A 21,346-nucleotide genomic window follows, 5' to 3' on the forward strand; every position below is an offset into this window, starting at 1 on the left:
AAAATAAACAAATAACTTTAGAAAATAAGTTGCAACAAATAACACTGAAACAAAAAAACTAATTCGATTTGGCAATTTTCTGCTTAATCTCTCCATCACATCCTAGACCTACTTCTGCTCCAACATCAATGGGTCTGTTCTCAAAGGGCAGTCTTCTGTGTCTTGAAATGCAAACAGCTGAATTTGAAATTCGGTCTCATACATTCGCTCACACAGTAAGCACTTCACGGATACCACAGTTATAATTATCATCATGATGGGGTTCACAGTCTAAGTAGGAGGGAGAAAAGGTATTTGTATTTATCCCCTACAGCTGAAAAAACTGCGGCACAGAGAAGTGACTTGCCCAAGGTCCCACAGCAGGCAAGGGGCAGAGTCAGGATTAGAATCCAGGTCCTGACTTCCGGGTCCCTTCCCACGAGGCCACCAGATATTTCAGTACGTGGTGACGCGTTCCTTGAGCTAAATGCAGAAAGGAATGCGACCGGGCCAGCGGCACCTGTCCGGCCCTGAGCGAGAGGCTGTAATCCGGGAGAAAAAGGTCGTGACCTCTCCTCTGGCTCCCCTTCCCCCTGGACATCAGCCTGACTCTGGGGGGGGGTTCCCCTCCAACAGTTGCACTGTGGGCTGACGGTTTAGCATAAGGCAGGATGAAGGCAGAAACCATCCCAAGATGACAAGATCTAATAGTAATCCCTTAATTCGTCCCCCCCCTTCCTGCCCCACAGCACTCATGTCCCTATTCATTCATTCATTCATTCATTCATTGAGCGCTTACTATGTGCGGAGCACTGTACTAAGCGCTTGGAATGGACAAATCGGTAACAGATAGAGACATTCCCCGCCCTTTGACGGGCTCACGGTCTTATCGGGGGAGACCGACAGACAAGAACAATAGCAATAAATAGAATCGAGGGGATGAACATCTCATTAAAACAATAGCAAATGAATAGAATCAAGGCGATGTGCATCTCAGTAACAAAATAAATAGGGTAATGAAAATATATACAGTTGAGCGGACGAGTGCGTGCTGAGGGGAGGGGAAGGGAGGGGGGAGGAGCAGAGGGAAATGGGGGGAAAAGGGGGTTTAGCTGCGGAGAGGTGAAGAGGGGGGGTAGAGGGAGCAGAGGGAGAAAGGGAGCTCGGTCTGGGAAGGCCTCCTGGAGGAGATGGGCTGTAAGTAGGGTTTTGAAGAGGGGAAGAGAATGAGTTTGGCGGAGGTGAGGAGGGAGGGCGTTCCGGGACCGCGGGAGGACGTGGGCCGGGGGTCGACGGTGGGCCGGGCGAGAACGGGGGACGGCGAGGAGGTGGGCGGCGGAGGAGCGGAGGGCGCGGGGTGGGCGGTGGAAAGAGAGATGGGAGGAGAGGTAGGAGGGGGCGAGGTGATGGAGAGCCTTGAAGCCTAGAATTGCCTATCTGCAGTTTATTTATTTGTATTAATGTCTGTCTCCCCCTCTAGACTGTAAGCTCGCTGTGGGCAGGGAATGTGTCTGCTATATTGTCATACTCTTCCCTCCCAAGCGCTTAGTACAGTGCTCTGCCCACAGTATGTGTATCTATCTATAATTCTATTTACATTGATGCTATTGATGCTTGTTTACTTGTTTTGATATCTGTCTCCCCCCCTTCTAGACTGTGAGCCCGTTGTGGGCAGGGATCGTCTCTCTCGTTGCTGAACTGTGCTTTCCAAGCGCTCAGTACGGTGCTCTGCACACAGTAAGCGCTCAATAAATACTACCGAATGACTGAACGCGCTCAATAAATACGACTGACATAATACCATAATAATATTTATTTTCCATAAAAGCAGAAGGTGCAGGTACGTGGTTTATTCCGCCAGGCCCCACCACCTCGAAGCAAACTCTGCCCCGCTTGAAAGGTTCCAATTTTCCTATCCGTGTGCTGGTCGGACGTGGCTCTTCCAATCCATCACGGCCACGCCGCTCGTGGATCTGTTCCGTGACCAAGTCGCCGTTATCACGGGGCAGAGGTAAACCCCGCCTGGCCGGTCCCCTCCTCCCTCAGCTCATCTCAGGGAACCGGCGAGCTTTTAAAATGGGAAGAGGGATCTCCGCCCAGTTCAGGGTGAAGCCCAAATCAAATGTCACGGGCCAGGCAGCCCCTTCCGAGCTCCCTGCAGCTCGGCCTCGGCGATGCATATCGCCCAAGCCGGTGGCACGCGGGTGGCAGGCCTCCGTGCCGTCGGCCAGCGGGGGAGGGGCGGTTTTAGCCGGAAATCCGGTCAAGGTCCCATCCGGGCGACGCGTGTCGGGCGAAGCGTTCCTCCACGGGAAGAGGAGCGGGCCTCGCGCCCGGCCCGGGGTCAAGTCCCGTCCGCGCGGTGTCCGCGTCCGCTGGGCGGAGCGGGCGAGTCGGGTTCCCCGTCCGCCTGTGGCTCTATTCCAGGGCGGCCAGTTCCCGCAGGAGCTCGTCCTTCTCCCGCTGTAACTCCTGCACGCGCTGCTTGTTCTGCTCCAGCCGGTCTTCCAGCCACTGCAGGAGGGGCCCGCTGATGGCCGACATCTGGCTGCACAGATTTTTGGTGAAAACTGCAGGGAGGCATCATTATTACGGTAATAATGACGATGGTATTTTTACGCACGTACTATGTGTCAAGCACTAAGCGCTGGGGTAGAGGCAAGGTGATCAGGTTGTCCCGTGTGGGGCTCACAGACATTCCCCCTTTTACAGATGAGAGAACTGAGGCTCAGAGAAATGAAGTGACTTGCCCAAAGTCACAGAGCTGACAAGTGGTGGAGCTGGGACTAGAACCCACGACCCCTGACTGCCAAACCCGGGCTCTCGCCTATCTGTTAAGCGCTTACTCTGTGCCGGGCACTAGGCCACGTCGCTTCTCATCCGCCAGAACCCCGACCATCCCGCCTTCGTCAATGGCAATATCGCTGCATAGAGGCACTTCTGTCTGTCGTGAGGTAATAATGACGACGTTGGTATTTGTTAAGCGCTTACTATGTGCCAAGCACCGTTCTAAGCGCTGGGGGAGACAGAAGATAATGAGGCTGTCCCACGTAGGGCTCACGGTCTTCATCCCCATTTTACGGATGAGGTAACTGAGGCCCAGAGAAGTTAAGTGACTCGCCCAAGGTCACAGAGTTGTCAGGCAGCGGAGCCGGGATTAGAACCCATGACTTCTGACTCCCAAGCCCGGGCTCTTTCCACTGAACCACGCTGCCCCTGGCGTCCGGGAAGGAACAAGTAGATTTCAAATGACAAGCGGGCAGCATGGCCTACTAGAATCAATCATATTTACTACGTACAGAACGCTACATTAAGCGGTCGAGAAAGAACCTGGGCCTGGGACTCAGAGGCCCCGCGTTCTAATCCCAGCTCCACCCCTTGCCAGCTGTGGGACTCTGGGCAAGTCGGCTAACTTCTCCGGGCTGCAGTCTCCCCATCGTCAAAAAGGACCTAAATCCTACTCCCTTCTACTCGGACTGTGAGCCCCATGTGGGACGGGGTCTGTATTCTAGCAGATTATCTTACATCTACCCCAGGGCTCAGCAGATACTGAGCGCTTAATAAATACCATTATTATTATCACTAAGGGAGAAAATAGGGGAATTTCTTCCAATGAAACAGATGTTACCCGTATGCCTTTGGGGGATGAGGATCATGACAGACGGTTGAAATCACGTGGTAGGTCTAACTGCCCGATGCGCTAAACAACGTAAGCCAAAGTTGTGGTTCCCGCCTGCTACCAATTTACGATCCAAGATAAACGTTACTTAACGTTTAGATATTAACTTTTCCTATCCCTCCGATTTTGATCTATTTTAATTATCTAGTTTTCCCAGACTAATAGTTTACTGCCACTTTATGAATCCACTCTATTGACTTCATGTGCCTTAAATCTCCTTCAAAATCGCTTTTGACGGACGAGTTAACATCGGTGACGTACTTTTTAAAAATGTGATACTTGAAAGGGATGACCATTTAAAAATGTGTTATTGGTATCTTTTTTTTTTTTTTTAACTGGGGTATTTCCCGTCTTCCTCCCTGTAAAGAGTCTGGAACTTCCTTGGGGAACTGGCACCCGACGGTTGGTCTCCGTCTGACCACTGTGAGATCTCTACCCTTTTTCTCAGGCCAGTGTACAGTTCGCCTCAAAACCGAGATTCGGAGAGTATTAAGTTAATAAGAATAATTTTGGTCTTCGTTAAGCACTTACTCTGTGCCAAGCACTGTTCTAAGCACTGGGTAGATACACGGTCATCAAGTTGTCCCACGTGGGGCTCACAGTCTTCATCCCCATTTGACAGATGAGGTAACTGAGGCCCAGGGAAGTGAAGTGACTTGCCCAGAGTCACACAGTTGATAAGTGGCGGAGGCGGGATTAGAACCCACGACCTCTGACTCCCAAGCCCGGGCTCCCGCCACTGAGCCACGCTGCTTCTCATTAAGCAAGGCAGCTGTAACACTACAATGAAGGCCAACTGGTAGCCGGGATGGTAAGCGTTTGTTCAGCCAGTTGTGTCCCTCTACACCGTAAGCACGCGGAGGGCCGGGAACGTGACTACCAACTCTATTGTATTTAATGCTCCCGAGCACTCGGTGCACTGCCCCGCCCACAGTAAGTGCTCGATAAATACTGTTGCTTGAGTCATTCGCCCAGCAGCTCTCACCGGGTAGACGGCGAATGTGAATCATTAAAGCTAAACTAAAATTCAAAATGGTAAAATAGGTTGACCAAAATTTTGACGCAAATTTGGAAAAACCCAATAATCATCCCTAAGTTATATAAACATTCCAACTCTACTGACCAAGGCTGACATTTAGAAGAACCGCAGGTGCGACTGAAAATTGAACCGGCGGCAGACTGCGGTACAGTATTAACCTGAAGGTCAAGCAAAGGGGCTTTCGTCACGTTCTCGGGGATGAGGACGGAGGGAGGGGGAATCAAGGGACTAGGCTGTAAATAATTACGGAATCTGTTAAGCGCTCACTATGTGCTGAGCACTGTTCTAAGCGCTGGGGGAGATACAAGGTAATCAGACTGTCCCACGTGGGGCTCACACTTTTTTTAATCCCCATTTTTACAGATGAGGTAACTGAGGCCCAGAGAAGTTAAGTGACTTGCCCAAGGTCACACAGAAGACAAATGGTAGACAGAGCCGGGATTAGAACACACGACCTCTGACTCCCAAGCCCGGGCTCTTTCCACTGAGCCACGCTGCTTCTGCTGAGGCGGGAAGGAGTCACCAAGAGGTAATAACCCCAACCTTTCGCGGTGAATCACTTTTCCCCGGTTCCCGCAGTGCCCTGAACCTCGACGCCGTGCGGAGTTGAGTTGCGTTGCCCTCTGCTGTTCGAGCTGGACGTTCAACGACACTTGGAGATGGGCAGATCATTCAATAGTATTTATTGAGCGCTTACTATGTGCACAGCGCCGGCTCAGGACTGACCGATCAATCCTTACGAAAGACCCGAGATGACACCTTCGCAGGACAATTAACTACGAGAAGCAGCGTGGCTCAGTGGAAAGAGTCCGGGCTCGGGAGTCAGAGGTCATGGGTTCAAATCCCAGCTCAGCCGCTTAGCTGTGTGACTTTGGGCAAGTCACTTAACTTCCCTGGGCCTCAGTTACCTCATCTGTAAAATGGGGATTAAGACGGTGAGCCCCACGTGGGACAATTTGATCACCTTGTATCCTCCCCGGTGCTTAGAACAGCACATAGTAAGCGCTTAACAAATGCCATCATCATCAATTACAGTGTACAATCCGAATTGCACAATCCAAGTGCTTAGTACAGTGCTCTGCACAAAGTAAGTGCTCAGTAAGTACTACTGAATGAATTAACTGCCCTCTGCGGATCGCCACCACACTGCAACTGCACGTCGGTCACGGTTTCGACGCTCCGGCCTTCGGCTTTACCCTTCCCAGCCCTGAGTTTCCAAGAAAAGAATCTCACCTGAGCCATTGTGGATCTTGGTGACTGAGTCTAGATGAGTGAGGCTAAAGAGAGAACACAGGTCAGGTCTGTCAACAGCCCCGCCGAGAGGAATACAGAACAACCCTGAATGACGGTGAAACCTCAGACTTGCGAGTCGCTTCGCCGTTCTTTAAATGTTTAATGAGCCCGTGATGTCCCTGTGTCTTCATTCTAGTCTAATCACGGTCTCTGCTACAGAGTCAGGTCGGGAAAGACCTACGACCTTTGCGGTCTTTCGGGTGTGAAGACTGTTGAAGAGAGCCCTGGGCAGGACTCAGAGAGGTTCTCATCCCGGCTTGAGCACTAACCGAGTGATCCTGGGTTGAGGATTTCACACCTCGGGGATCAGTAAGTGGCATTGAGTGCTTCCCGGGAGCAGAGCCCTTGTACTAAGAGCTCTGGAGAGCCCAATACAACAGACACATCACTTGCCCCCGAAGGAGCTTACAGTCTAGAGGGGGAGATGGACAGGAAAATAAATTAGCTAGGGACAGAAGCGCTGTGGGGTTGAGGGTGGGGTGAATATCACGTGCTTAAGGGGGACAGAAACAAGTGCACAGCCATTACAGACGGGGCGGGGGGGGATCACAGTATCTACCCACACCTATTTCAGAGAGACGCTACGAGAACATACGAAATGATATCACGCTCTAGGTAAAGTGATTCAAGTTCCTCCCAGGCCCAGGAAGTGTGGTAATTAATCAATCAGTGGTATTTACTGAGAGCTCACTGGATGCAGAGCACTGTACTAAACGCTTGGGAGAATATACTCCAACAAGGTTGATAGACGTGTTCCCCGACCACGGCGACCTTACGCTCTAGAGGATGAATGTAAATCCTATTACTTAATTCCGACTGGGTCTCGAGGTGTCGCGGTACCTGTGGATTCTTCTGTAGGCATCTTGCTCCTCCTGGCACAAGATCTTGGGCAGTTCTACTGCTGACTCGAGGCACACTTTCCCGATGGTATCGTGAGGGACCACGTGGATGGGGATTTCGATTCGCTCGTACCTGCAGTGAAAGCATTTCTCAGAACTCCTCCGCACTTTAATGGTGATTCTGGTTTCCTAAACTTGCTGTTTAAGACCTCCAGAGGGTACATTTAAGGCTGGCTGGTGACAAGAACGTCAAGGCTAGAGGGGCACATCCAATCCAAGACTACGAGCGGCACCGAAGCTTATGAAAAACTCGGCACCTACTGGAAGCGCTGAACAAATACCATTTAAAAAAAGGGCTCAAAAAGGATGTTCTCCAAAGCGCCTTAGGCTCCTGGAGTGAAAGGAAGAATCGGTACCGGATGTTATTTTACAAGTGATGATATCTACACGAAGATGGTTTGATAACTTTCCAAAAGGTGGAAATAAAGCCCTTGGCCCTGCTAGACTGCAATACGGCCCCAATTCCCAGCACCTTCTCATCTCATCACAGTTTTTCACTGGGCTAACAGCAGTGCCGTTTGCTGTTAGGTAACTAAGGGGAAGGAAAAAGGACTAGGTGTCATACTGGGTTCTTCTTACGAACGAGTAATCGTGGGTTTTATTCAGGTGCACCTAACAACGGAAAGATCAGAGCCCATCTCTAGGCTTCAGATGTATAGATATATTTGGTATTTGTTAAGTCCCCTCTCAGGGTCGCTTCTGGAGAGTTTCCAATACTCTACTAGTCTCGGCTATGGGAGGGAGAGTCAAGCAGAGACTTACCCATTCCATTCCTAGCTGGGGCAGTGGCTAGCGAGTGGAAGGCAATCTGCTACAAGTCAAAATTCACCCATGCCGGGCAGCAGCGGAATGGGAGAGAGTCAAGGGCGGAGACTCCGGTTTACTGCCTGCAAGGCGGCAATGGAAAACCACTTCGTATTTTTACCAAGAAAACTCTACGGATCCACTACCAGAACGATTGCAGATGGAGAGCTGGGCGTTCTGGGAGAGATGTGCCCATTGTGTCGCTATGGGTCGGAAGATCTGTAAAGTGCTTACTCTAGTAAAGGCACTGTACTAAGCGCGGGGCTAGATATAAGCTAATCAGGTTAGACACAGTCCGTGTGCCACACAGGGCTCACAGTCTTCCTCCCCATTTCACAGACGAGGTAAGTGAGACATAGACAAGTTAAGTGAGCTGCCCAAGGTTACAGAGCTGACAAATGAGGGAGCCGAGATTAGAAGCTAAGTCCTCTGACTCCCAGGTCCGTGGTCTAAGAGGTTAATCGATAAACCTCAAAGGAATTCCAATAAAGGGGAAGCATTCTGAAAAGCTCTGAGATCCCTCCTTCAATCAGTCAATAGAATTTAGTGAGTGCTTACTATGTGCAGAACATTGCACGAAGTGCGGGAGAGCACAAGGCAACAGAGTTGGAAGTCACGTTCCCTGCTCATAGGGAAATAAGGTGGAAATAAAGCCCTTGTGATGTGGGTGCAAATGACCGTAACCAACGTTACACTGTAAAAACAAAATGACTGTAAGCCCGTCATTGGGCAGGGATTGTCTCTATCTGTTGCCAAATTGTACATTCCAAGCGCTTAGTACAGTGCTCTGCACATAGTAAACGCTCAAAAAATACTATTGAATGAAAATACTATTGAATGAAAAGTCTCTCCTTCCAACAGCGTACTCTCCCAAGCACTTCGTTGAGTGTTCTGCACACGGTGAGTGCTCGATAAATGCCACCGACTGACTGAACAAGAAGCTCAAGAGTGAAAGGAAACAGAGAGAATCAACTCTCTTTGGTAGGCTGAGCCTGAAAACACATATCTTTCTTGTGCTACTTACTCCGAACTCTTCTGGGCTTGAATGGATTGGAAGCAGGTATAAAGTATCCGGCCAGTCTACGGAATCAGAAGAAGTGGAAGTCAGGCTGAGTTAGGTTCACGCAGAAACAAGTCAGAACTGACCGTAAAGAACACATCGACTCATCCAAACCCCAAAGCAGATACTGGAGTAGAAGCAGAGGGTACCAAAAAGGCAGAGAAACCACACAAGCATTTGTTTTCATAAGGACGGGCAGGTGGAGGGATTGGATGTGAGGAAGAAAGAGAAAGGAAGAATGTCCTTAGTATGAAATCAAAGAAGCCCAGAACTAGAAAATGGCAAATTCCACCTTTAAAATCACAGTCAAATTTGAGGCCAACTTTACGTGGGCAAAATCCCAATTTAAACTTAAAAGCAAAACTAAGACGTTGAGTGTTTGGGTGGAGACCGAGGAGAGAGGATGATCTCTTGAGGAAAGTGAGACTGAAGGAATGAAACTGAAGAATAGGACCACCGTACACTCAGAAGCAAATTGTTAACGGTAACGGGAACCCGTCGGATTTCTTTTCAAAATCTATTCGTGTTGAGATTTCCCGGTTTGCTCCACGCATTCAAGACGCGTGATGAGAGCTACTGTATATACAGTAGGCACACACACGCTGGCCTGGAGTCAAACATCATCTTCTCAGGGCTTAACAGAAACCTCGGCAACGTATCAATTGATATTAATTTCAGAGCAGCTAGCTAAGAGAGTTTTCTTGGAGTTTTCTCTGTTTTGGTATTGCACACCTTGGTGTTTTTGTCCTCAATGAAACAGGAGAAAATAAGTCCCACAAAGCCCTGGTCCATCATCTGATACATGGCTTGGGTACGAACATCTGTAAACAGATAAACATAAATAAAACCATCTGCCAAAAACCACAATGTTATTCATTCTTCCTTGCTGACCAGCTTTGTCCCGATGGTTTCAAAGCATTTTAAGTAAAGCTCTCTTCCCTTAGGGAAACGGAAGCACAGGAGGCAGCTTAAATTAGTGATCCACCCTCAAAACAAATCTGAAGAGGTCAGAAGACTTATTTCACTGAAGGAAATGTCTCATTTGCACCCACAACATTAGCAGGGTTTTATCGAGTTATTTTTTAATTTAACACACGAGATTTCTTTTTCTACTAAACAAAAGATGCAGGGAGAGCAAGTTCCAACCGAGGTGAACCAAAAAGATATTTTAGACTCTAACCAAGGAGCAAAAGCTTGGAAGGGAGGGAACGTCGAGAGGGAGGCAAAGATCTGTGAAAATCCCAAATCCCATCATTCGAGAATTAGGGAGTAGCCATTAAAGCGTGAAGGAAGTGCATCTTCAAACAAAGGGCCAAAGTTCAGAGAATTCACTTCCAGAAGAAATAATGAGGAGGAAAAGAGCAAGAGACCTAACTGGATGAGAAGCAGTGTGGCCTAATGAACAGAGCATGGGCTTGGGGGTCAGAGGACCTGGGCTCTAATCCCAGCTCTGCCTCTTGTGTGCGGTGTGACCTTGGGCAGCCACTTACCTTCTCTGTGCCTCAGTTGCCTCATCTGGAAAATGGAAATTTAACTTGCACACTTAGCACAGTGCCTGACACATAACAGACACAAAGATGAAGTGAGGGGTGACCGGGAACATAATTAGGTTAATGGGCAGAAATGTAAGGGGTGTTGGATGGTGCAACACTGAGGATGGATATCAAGGGTGGGATCGATGCTGAAGACTAAAGGCTGGGCTGGGATACCTACGGACTGTAAGCTCATTATGGGCAGGGAATGTCTGTTTGCTGTTAGGTTGTGCACTCCCAAGTGCTTAGTACAGTGCTCTGCACATAGTAAGAACTCAATAAATACGAATGAATACTAGACTGACTCTCAGCCTAAAGAGTATCTCACGTCTTGATGATGTGCGCGTGTTCCATGCAGTAGCTAGGAAAGTCACGGAGTGAGACAGACCCACGTACAGACAACTGGTAGGAAAGGATGTGCTCATAACAATCCAAATCCACTAAAGCTGCAGGCCTTCCCTCATTCAGTTCCGCTCACCTGAACAGTGTCTGAACAGTGCTCTCCCAGGGAACGCTTGGAGCTGAAGACCTGGATTTTTTCCTTGTTTGTGCTCACTGAAAATTTGCGTTTACATTTTAAAGGCAAACTGGAGAAACCTGGGTCCTTTTTCAGAATAGGGAAAATTTGGAATTTTACTTAGAGAAGTCTCCAGCCATGGACCTCCAAATGGCTCCACAGAATTTCCCTTGAACAATTCCATCTTGGCAGGATAAGACCGGATGAAGATCGAGCAGATACGCTGGCTGATCTGTACAACTCAGAATTCAGTGTTCTCTAGTGGAAGCCTTTCACTTTGATCCAGAGGACACGCTTGCAGGCGAGAGCCTTGCAGGACACACCTCAACCCTTAAGATTAAGGTACCCTGGGCCTCTCTTCACAGATAGAATTCCTTCCTGGCCGCTCCCAGCGGCTCTTGGAAAAATGCCCTTCTCCCAGGTCTCGGTTCACTTGGGATCCCTTTCTCTAAACCATTTCTAAAAATCGCCTGGAAATTTTACTTTTGACCTACCCCGATACAAAAACGGGCATTTTTTCTCCTCATATGAACTTGAGGAAAAACTAAAATAACACAGAAACCTGGTTGTTCAAGGCTAGACAGAATGTCAGTTTAGGGCCCGAGTCATTTCTGGACAAGCTAATCCTCCTACAAACTCAAGAAAAACGAAAGACAGACAGAAACCCGGTTGTTCAAAGCTAGACAGAATGTCGGTTTAGGGCCTGAGTCATTTCTGGGCAAGTTTGGTCTGAGAGCTTTACTTGTCAGAAGCTGCAGGACCGAACTTACCAACGTGTGACGGCCAGACCGTTATGTGGGGGTGGGAGTGGTACCAGCCCACGACTCTCATGGGGCGTCCAGTTATCTCAGCCAATCTGTGTGTCGGTCAAGGTAATTTTTAAACTGAGAAAGAGAAAGTGGTGACGCTATCTTATTCCTTCCCACTTACGCTGTCGGCTCCATGTGGGGCACAGAGTGGCCGCTCTGATTCTCTCCTATCTACCTCAGAGCCTAGCACGGTGCGCGGCACACAGTAAACGCTTAACAAGTTCCACGATTATCATACAGGGTTTGGGAAGCAACTGGAAGGGGAAATGGAGCCTAATAAAATTGAAGGTGAACATGACAGCAATCTAATTCAAGTAAAACACCTGTGAAAGAAAGCGATCCGACTTCATTAGTCCAAGTAACTGAGGTCCCTCAAGTTTAAAAAGCAGTTTACACGTGACTGAGGCTATTTTTATCTCCCAAGCCCAATTTAACCAGCTCAACGGTCAGAAGATTGAGCAGGCAGATGGATACGTCTTACCTCCCCTCACTGATATGAACGATGCGGAAAAGGAAGCAGTCTAATGAAGCAGGACTCTCAGAATGGATCACGAGACATTTCCAAATTTCTTAACCCGCCGAGCCAGACCTTTTGCCTAGTTCTTACGGTACAGTACAGGGGAAATATTTAAAATCTGCAAAAGGAGAAGTAAGATTTGGCAATTCTTTCTCCAATTTAGGGGAAGAAATTCTACCCAACTGGACAGAGAGGGCAAATATGAAATCTGGGGAAGTATCATCAGGAGGGATTACAGAAACGCCCTGGTACAGCAGAATATCCTCTGATTGATTGACTGATGGTATTTGTTAAGTGCCCCTATGTGGGACAGGGGCTGTGTTCAACCTGATGTACTCTCCAAGCGCTTAGTACACTGCTCTGGACACAGTAAGCGCTCAATAAATACAACTGAATTGATGTGAATTGAATTCAATTAGCTTGTATTGAGACCAAAACTTAGTAAAGTCCCTGCCAGGCTGATTGATGGTGTCTGTTAAGCGCTTGCTATGTGCCCGAAATCACACTAAGGGTTGGGGTCAATACAAGCTAATCAGGTTGGACACAGCTCACGTCCCACAAGGGGCTCATGGTCTTAATTCCCATTTTATAGATGAGGGATCTGAGGTACAGAGAAATTAAGTGACCTGCCCAAGGTCACACAGCAGGCAAGAGGCAGAGCCGGGATTAGAACCCAGGACCTTCCAACTCCCAGGCCCGTGCCCTATCCACTAGTCCATGCTGCTGCTCTGAGCACTTACTGTATGCACAGCACTGTACTAAGAGCTGGGGAGAGTACAATACAACTCATTCCCTGCCGACAACGAGGTTACAGTCTAGAGAGACAGCCTGAGATCACCGGTAAATTCTTTGAGGACAGGGACCAAGTCTCCCAACTCTATTGAACGGCACTCTCCCAGGTGCCTAGTACAGTGCTTTGCACACTGTAAGCGCTCAATAAATACAGTTGATCGATTGATTGAGCAGATCAAAGACAGTTAAAGGAGGGACCTGGTTGCTCAGCTTTGGTCTGCTCCTAAGACTCTGCTGCCAACAAAATAATCATATTAATTGTACTTGTTAAGCACTTACTACGTACCAGGCACTGTACTAAGCACTGGGGTGGATTCGAGCAATGCGGGTTGGACTCGGTCCCTGTCCCACAAGAGGCTCACGGTCTTAATCCCTATTTTACAGATGAGAGAACTGAGGCATAGAGAAGCGAAGTAAGAGCACGGGCTTTGGAGTCAGAGGTCATGAGTTCGAATCCCAGCTCTTCCACTGTCTGCTGTGTGATCTTGGGCAAGCCACTTAACTTCTCTGCGCCTCAGTGACCTCATCTGTAAAATGGGGATTAAGACTGTGAGCCCCACCTGGGACCACCTGATTACCCCGTATCTACCCCAGCGCTTAGAACAGTGCTCGGCACATAGTAAGCGCTTAATAAATACCAACATTATTATTATTATTACAAGTGGCGGATCCTGGATTAGAACCCAGGTCCTTCTAACTCCCGGGCCCGGGCTCTATCCACAACGCCATGCTGCTTCTCAAAGGATATCTCCGCCTCCGTAGAAGCCGCAGAAAGCTGCTCCGGAGAAATCTCCACTCGATCCTTCCTCTTGTCGGAACGCCGTAAGATGATCACAGAGTGAATATGGACTATTCTGCTGGTATCAACCTGAGGGGAAAAAAAATAAGAGAGAAGAGCCACTTTCAATATTCGGTAATAATAATAATAATAATAATGTTGGCATTTGTTAAGCGCTTACTATGTGCAGAGCACTGTTCTAAGCGCTGGGGTAGATACAGGGTCATCAGGTTGTCCCACGTGAGGCTCACAGTTAATCCCCATTTTACAGATGAGACACAGAGAAGTTAAGTGACTTGCCCACAGCCACACAGCTGACAAGTGGCAGAGCCGGGACTCGAACCCATGACCTCTGACTCCCAAGCCCGGGCTCTTTCCACTGAGCCGGGCTGCTTCTCAGCTTCTCACCAGCATTAGACAAGGTTTTTCTAATCAAGCAATAGCATGTGACTACGCACGGGCCTGGGAGTCAGAAGCACCAGGGTCCTAAACCCGGCTCTGCTGTGAGACCTCGAAAGAGTCACTTCCTTCTCTGCGCCTCAATTACCTCATCTGTAAAATGAAGATTAAGACCGTGCGCCCCACGTGGGACAGGAACGGTGTCCAACTTGATTATTTTGTGTCCATCCCAGCGCTTAGAAGAATGCCCGGCACGTAGTAAGTGCCGAACAAGTACCTTTTAAAAAAGCACGATACTAAGCAATTGAACGACGACAATGGAATGATCAAACACGATCCCTGTCCTCGGGATGCTTACAACCTAGAGGCAGGGACAAACACAGATGGGAGGAATTAGCCGAGTGTTTACGATAAAAGAGTGTGCTGTGAGGGTTGAGAGCGTTAAGGTGGCACAGAAGGGCCGATGTAGCAGCTGGGGGGATATAAGGTGGGGAGATTCGAGGCGGCCTCCTGGAAGAAACGGATTTTCAAAAAGGCTTTGAAGACGGGCAGAGCCGTGGTCTGTCAGACATAAAGGGGGAGAGCACTGGCGAACGGCAGAAGAGAGGACGACGAGGCGCCGAGATATTAGGTCAGCTTGAGGGGAATGAAGAGTGCGAGCTGGGATATAACGGGAGACGAGAGTGCATAAGTAGGAGGGAGAGAATTGACTGATTAGGTCAGCTTGAGGGGAATGAAGAGTGCGAGCTGGGATGTAACGGGAGAAGAGAGTGCATAAGTAGGAGGGAGAGAACTGACTGATTAGGTCAGCTTGAGGGGAATGAAGAGTGCGAGCTGGGATGTAACGGGAGAAGAGAGTGCATAAGTAGAAGGGAGAGAATTGATTGATTAGGTCAGCTTGAGGGGAATGAAGAGTGCGAGCTGGGATGTAACGGGAGAGAGAAGACAGTGCATAAGTAGGGGGGAGAGAACTGATTGATTAGTTCAGCCTGAGGGGAATGAAGACTGCGAGCTGGGATATAATGGGAGAAGAGAGTGCATAAATAGGAGGGAATTGATTGATTGATTAGGCCAGCTTGAGGGGAATGAAGAGTGCGAGCTGGGATATAATGGGAGAAGAGTGCATAAATAGGAGGGAGAGAATTGATTGATTAGGTCAGCTTGAGGGGAATGAAGAGTGCGAGCTGGGATATAACGGGAGAAGAGAGTGCATAAGTAGGAGGGAGAGAATTGATTGAGCGCCTTAAAGCCACTGGTCAGGAGCTTCGGTTTGATGCAGAGGGGAAGAGGTAACCACTGCTGGATTTGAAGAGTTGTTGATGCACTTGTCAAGCCTTGAAAAGATAATCAATCAATCAAAGGCATTTACTGAATGCCTGTGTACTTGGGAGTATGAGAACATGTAATACAATCGGGTCGGCAGATAAGATCCCTGGCCACAGGGAGCTTACATTCCACAGCGTGGCTCAGTGGAAAGAGCCCGGGCTTGGGAGTCAGAGGTCATGGGTTCGAATCCCGGCTCCACCACTTGTCAACTGTGTGACTTTGGGCAAGTCACTTCACTTCTCTGGGCCTCAGTTACCTCATCTGTAAAATGGGGATGAAGACTGCAAGCCCCACGTGGGACAACCTGATCACCCTGTATCCTCCCCAGCGCTTAGAACAGTGCTTGGCATGCAGTAAGCGCTTAACGAATGCCATCATTATTATTACAGTCAAGCACACTTTACAAAAAGGAAGCTGCGGGTTGAAGAAACTCAAGACTCCTTGGAATGGCTCTGGCAGTGGGTCCCTAAGATTTCTATAGATTTTCTGAGAAGCAGCGTGGCTCAGTGGAAAGAGCCCGGGCTTGGGAGTCCGAGGTCATGGGTTCGAATCCCAGCTCTGCCACTTGCCAACTGTGTGACCTTGGGCAAGTCACTTAATTTCTCTGTGCCTCAGTTACCTCATCTGAAAATGGGGATTAAGTGTGAGCCCTATGTGCGACAACCCGATTACCCTGAATCTACCCCGGCGCTTAGAACAGCGCTCTGCACATAGTAAGCGCTGAATACCAACATTATTATTATTTTCCTGGGGAATAACCGTTCTTTGGGAACGCCTCTCCTCGGGGAGCTCAGTGCGGGGCTTACGTTGGGAAGCAGCACGGGGTAGTGGACAGACCACAGGCCTGGAAGTCAGAAGGCTGTGACTCCCACAGCACTTGTTTATATCTGTACATATTTATCATTCCATTTATTTTATTAATGATGTGTACATATCTATAAATTCTATTTATCTATTTTGATGCTATTGATGCCTGTCTTCTTGCTTTGTTGTCTGTCTCCCTCTTCTACACTGTGAACCCATTGCTGGGTAGGGATTCTCTGTTATCGAATCGTACTTTCCAAGTGCTTAGTACGGGGCTCTGCACACAGTAAGCACTCAATAAATGATTGAATGAATGAATGAATGACTTCTAATCCTGGCTCTGCCACTTGTCTGCTGTGTGACCTTGGGCAAATCACTTCACTTCTCTGGGCCTCATTTCCCTCATCTGTAAAATGGGGATTAAGACTGTAAGTCCCACTTTGGGGCAGGGACTGTGACTAAACCGATTTGCTTGTATACACCTCAGCGCTTAGTAGAGTGTCTGGCAAATAGCGCTTAACATATATCATAATTTTAATTTTTTTTAGTTTGGTCCAAGCGAGAGGTCAATCACTCATTCATTCAATCGTATTTATTAAGCCCTTACTGTGTGAGGAGCACTGTATTAAGTACTTGGGAAATAATAATTGTGGTATTTGTTTGCCAAGCACTGTTCTACGTGCTGGGGTAGATACAAGGTAATCAGGTTGTCCCACGTGGGGCTCACAGTCTTCATCCCCATTTTACAGATGAGGTAACTGAGGGACAGAGAAGTGACGTGGCTTTTCCAAGGTCACACCTCAGAGAAGTGGGGGCAAAGTACAATACAACAATAAACAGTGACAATCCCTGCCCACAGTGAGCTCACAGTCTAGGCGGCAGGGGAAGACAGAAAGCAACACAGATAGATAGACATCAAGACAAATAAAATTACAAATACCTATACATATATATATATATATATCTATACGGATATATACAGCATATATATAAGTGCTGTAGGGCTGGGAGGAGGGGAAGAGCAAAGGAAGCAAGTCAGGAGCAAGCAGAAGGGAATGGAAAGTAAGGAAAAGTGGGGCTTCGTTTGGGAAGGCCTCCTGGAGGAGGTGAGCTCTCAGTAGGGCTTTGAAGAGGGGAAGAGAATCAGTTTGACGGAGGTGAGGAGGGAGGGCCTTCCGGGACCGCGGGAGGACGTGGCCCGGGGGTCGACGACGGGATAGGCGAGAAGGAGGGACGGTGAGGAGGCGGGCGGCGGAGGAGCGGAGCGTGCGGGGTGGGCGGTAGAAAGAGAGAAGGGAGGAGAGGTAGGAAGGGGCGAGGTGACGGAGAGCCTCGAAGCCTAGAGTGAGGAGTTTTTGTTTGGAGCGGAGGTCGATAGGCAACCACTGGAGGTGTTTAAGAAGGGGAGTGACAGGCCCAGAGCATTTCTGCGGGAAGATGAGCCCGGGCAGCGGACTGAAGTAGAAGCGGCGTGACTTAGTGGAAAGAGGCCAGGCTTGGGAGTCAGAGGTCACGAGTTCTAATGTTGGCTCCACCACGTGTCAGCTCTGTGACTTTGGGCAACCCATTTAACTTCTCTGTGCCTCAGTTACCTCATCTGGAAAATGGGGATGAAGACTGTGCGCCTCACGTGGGACAACCTCAATACCCTGTATCTATCCCAGTGCTTAGAACAGTGCTTAGCACATAGTAAGTACTTAACAAATACCATCATTATTATTATTATAATAATAATATAATAATAATAATATTATCCCAGTGCTTAGAATAGTGCTTAGCACATAGTAAGCGCTTAACAAATACCATCAATTATTACCCCAGCGCTTAGAACAGTGCTTCACACATAGTATGTGTTTAACAAATAGCATCATCATTATCATCCTAGTGCTTAAAACAGTGCTCAGCACACAGTAGGTGCTTAACAAATACCATTTTTTTTTAAAAAAAAGTATGGACTGGAGTGGGGAGAGGCAGGAGATAGGGAGGTCAGCAAGGGGGTTGATGCAATAATAACAATTGTGGTATTTATTAAGCGCTTACTATGTGTCATTCATTCATTCAGTCATATTTATTGAGCCCTATGTGCAGAGCACTGTACTAAAAATAATAATAATGTTGGTATTTGTTAAGCGCTTACTATGTGCAGAGCACTGTTCTAAGCGCTGGGGGAGATACAGGGTCATCAGGTTGTCCCTCGTGAGGCTCACAGTCCATCTCCATTTTACAGATGAGGTAACTGAGGCACAGAGAGGTGGAGTGATTTGCCCACAGTCACACAGCTGACGAGTGGCAGAGCTGGGATTCGAACCCATGACCTCTGACTCCCAAGCCCGGGCTCTTTCCACTGAGCCACGCTGTTTCCCCCAAACAATGGTATTTGTTAAGTGCTTCCTACGTACAAAGCACTGTTCTAAGTGCAGGGGAGGATACAAGGTGATCAGGTTGTCCCAGGTGGGGCTCACAGGCTTCATCCCCATTTGACAGATGATGATAATCCTGCTTCTCCATCTAATCATGATGATGATGATGATGATGATGGCAGGTATTAAGCACCCACTATGTGCCAAGCACTGTGCCTAGGCCCGGGTCCCGCGGGCCCTGTCGTTTGGCTGGTCCTGCTGTGCCGTCGTCCTCCCCGGCTTGGACAGTGAGCCCCTCCCTGGCCCTCCGTCTGCTGCCCCCCGGTACATACGCTCCAGCCGCTCAGCCCAGCCCTCTGCACACAGTAGACGCTCAGCGTGGCTCGGTGGAAAGAGCCCGGGCTCGGGAGTCAGAGGTCGTGGGTTCTAATCCCCGCTGTGCCCCTCGTCAGCTGTGTGACTGGGGGCAAGTCACTTCCCTTCTCTGTGCCTCAGTGACCTCATCTGTCAAAGGGGGATGAAGACTGTGAGCTCCACGTGGGACAACCTGATCACCTTGTATCTCCCAGCGCTTCGAACGGTGCTTGGCACATTGTAAGCGCTTAACAAATGCCACCATTTTCATTTGCTCATTTGTATACATCTTTATTACCCTATTTATTTGGTTAACGAGGTGTACGTTGGAGTAGCAGGGTGGCTCAGTGGAAAGAGCCCGGGTTTGGGAGTCTGAGGTCATGGGTTCTAATCCCGGCTCCGCCACCTGTCAGCTGTGTGACTTTGGGCAAGTCATTTGACTTCTCGGTGCCTCAGTTCCCTCATCTGTAAAATGGGGATTAAGACTGTGAGCCCCAAGTGGGACAACTTGATGACCCTGTATCTCCCCCAGCACTTAGACCAGTGCTTGCCACATAGTAAGCGCTTAACAAATACCCACATTATTATTTGACTTCTCAGTGCCTCAATTACCTCATCTGTAAAATGGGGATTAAGACTGTGAGCCCCAAGAGGGACAACCTGATGACCCTGTATCTCCCCGAGTGCTTAGACCAGTGCTCGGCACATAGTAAGAGCTTAACAAATACCAACTTCTCTGTGCCTCAGTTCCCTCATCTGTAAAATGGGGATGAAGACTGCGAGCCCCACGTGGGACAACCTGATTCCCCTGTGTTTACCCCAGCGCTTAGAACAGTGCTCTGCACATAGTAAGCGCTTAACAAATACCAACATTATTATTTGACTTCTCAGTGCCTCAATTACCTCATCTGTAAAATGGGGATGAAGACTGTGAGCCCCAGGTGGGACAACCTGATGACCCTGTATCTCCCCCAGCGCTTAGACCAGTGCTCGGCACCTAGTAAGCGCTTAACAAATACCAACATTATTATTATTTGACTTCTCAGCGCCTCAGTGACCTCATCTGTGATATGGGGATTAAGACTGTGAGCCCCAAGAGGGACAACTTGATGACCCTGAATCTCCCCCAGGGCTTAGACCAGTGCTCGGCACATAGTAAGCGCTTAACAAATACCAACATCATTATTATTACGTCCCCTTCATTCTTACTGCTGTGGTTTTTATCCGTCCCCCGTCTAGACTGCGAGCCCGCCGTTGGACTGGGATGGTCTCAGTTTCCCAATCCCAGCTGTGTGACTTTGGGCCAGTCACTTCCCTTCTCTGGGCCTCAGTAAGCAGCGTGGTTCAGTGGAAAGAGGCCGGGCTTGGGAGTCAGAGGTCATGGGTTCGAATCCCAGCTCTGCCACCTGACAGCTGTGTGACTGTGGGCAAGTCACTTCACTGGGCCTCAGTTACCTCATCTGTCAAACGGGGATGAAGATTGTGAGCCTCACGAGGGACCACCTGATGACCCTGTATCTCCCCCGGCGCTTAGAACAGTGCTCTGCACCTAGTAAGCGCTTAACAAATACCAACATTATTATTATTTGACTTCTCGGTGCCTCGGTTACCTCATCTGTCAAATGGGGATTAGCTGGGAGCCTCACGGGGGACCACCTGATGCCCCTGTGTCTCCCCCAGCGCTTAGAACAGTGCTCTGCACCTAGTAAGCGCTGAACAAATACCAACATATTATTATTATTTGACTTCTCGGTGCCTCGGTTACCTCATCCGTCAAATGGGGATTAGCTGGGAGCCTCACGGGGGACCACCTGATGTCCCTGTGTCTCCCCCAGCGCTTAGAACAGTGCTCTGCACGAATACCAACCTTATTATTACTATCATCTGCAAAATGGGGATGAAGACTGCTCATTCATTCATTCAACAGTATTGATTGAGCGCTTACTCGGTGCAGAGCACTGTACTAAGCGCCTGGAATGAACAAGTCGGCAACAGACAGAGACGGTCCCTGCCGTTTGACGGGCTTACGGTCTAATCGGGGGAGACGGACAGACAACGGCGATAAATAGAGCACAACCCGATCCCCTGGCAGCCCCCCCGCACTCAGAACGGCGCTCGGCGCAGAGTAAAGCGCCTCACCAAGCCCAGCAGTGTTAAGTGTCCGTTGCAAGCGCTCAGGGCGGCGCTCCGCACCTGGTAAGCGCTCGATAACCACCACCGAAGGAATGCATTGGGGCGGATGGGAGATGGCGGCGTCCGCACTCACCTCCCCGATGCACAGCCCCATCACCTCCTCCTTCTCCGTGCTCAGGGCGTGGTTGAGACAGACGAGGAAGGCATCGGCCTCCAGATGCACGGCCTGCACCGCCATCTCGGCCCGGCCAGTCCTTCCCCCCCTTCTCCCC

The 21,346-nt window shown here is 49.1% G+C and overlaps 1 protein-coding gene and 1 non-coding gene across 3 annotated transcripts; one reads left to right on the forward strand and one right to left on the reverse strand.

Annotated features, from left to right (window-relative positions):
• Nucleotides 1-1,774: 1,774 nt before the first annotated feature.
• Nucleotides 1,775-21,342, reverse strand: BRCC3 (BRCA1/BRCA2-containing complex subunit 3). 2 transcript variants are annotated; one of them, XR_003760492.1, is made up of 9 exons: nucleotides 21,208-21,342; nucleotides 13,669-13,788; nucleotides 11,573-11,660; nucleotides 9,486-9,574; nucleotides 8,718-8,773; nucleotides 6,831-6,962; nucleotides 5,931-5,974; nucleotides 2,826-2,923; nucleotides 2,460-2,549 (listed from the first exon to the last, which is right to left on the reverse strand). XR_003760492.1 is itself a non-coding variant. In XM_001514565.4 (8 exons), exons 1-8 carry the CDS (start codon nucleotides 21,310-21,312, stop codon nucleotides 2,398-2,400), a joined length of 786 nt encoding a protein of 261 aa, XP_001514615.2. In that variant the 5' UTR covers nucleotides 21,313-21,342; the 3' UTR covers nucleotides 1,775-2,397. The 2 variants fall into 2 exon arrangements, 1 of the variants encoding a protein (XP_001514615.2); XM_001514565.4 differs by lacking the exon at nucleotides 2,826-2,923 and having other exon boundaries at nucleotides 1,775-2,549.
• On the forward strand, nucleotides 7,571-7,708 carry LOC114813080. Its single transcript, XR_003760691.1, has one exon. It is a non-coding gene; the product is annotated as a small nucleolar RNA SNORA7 (small nucleolar RNA).
• Nucleotides 21,343-21,346: the final 4 nt, after the last annotated feature.

Source organism: Ornithorhynchus anatinus, chromosome 6 (genome assembly GCF_004115215.2).
Source record: "Ornithorhynchus anatinus isolate Pmale09 chromosome 6, mOrnAna1.pri.v4, whole genome shotgun sequence".
NCBI lineage: Eukaryota > Metazoa > Chordata > Mammalia > Monotremata > Ornithorhynchidae > Ornithorhynchus > Ornithorhynchus anatinus.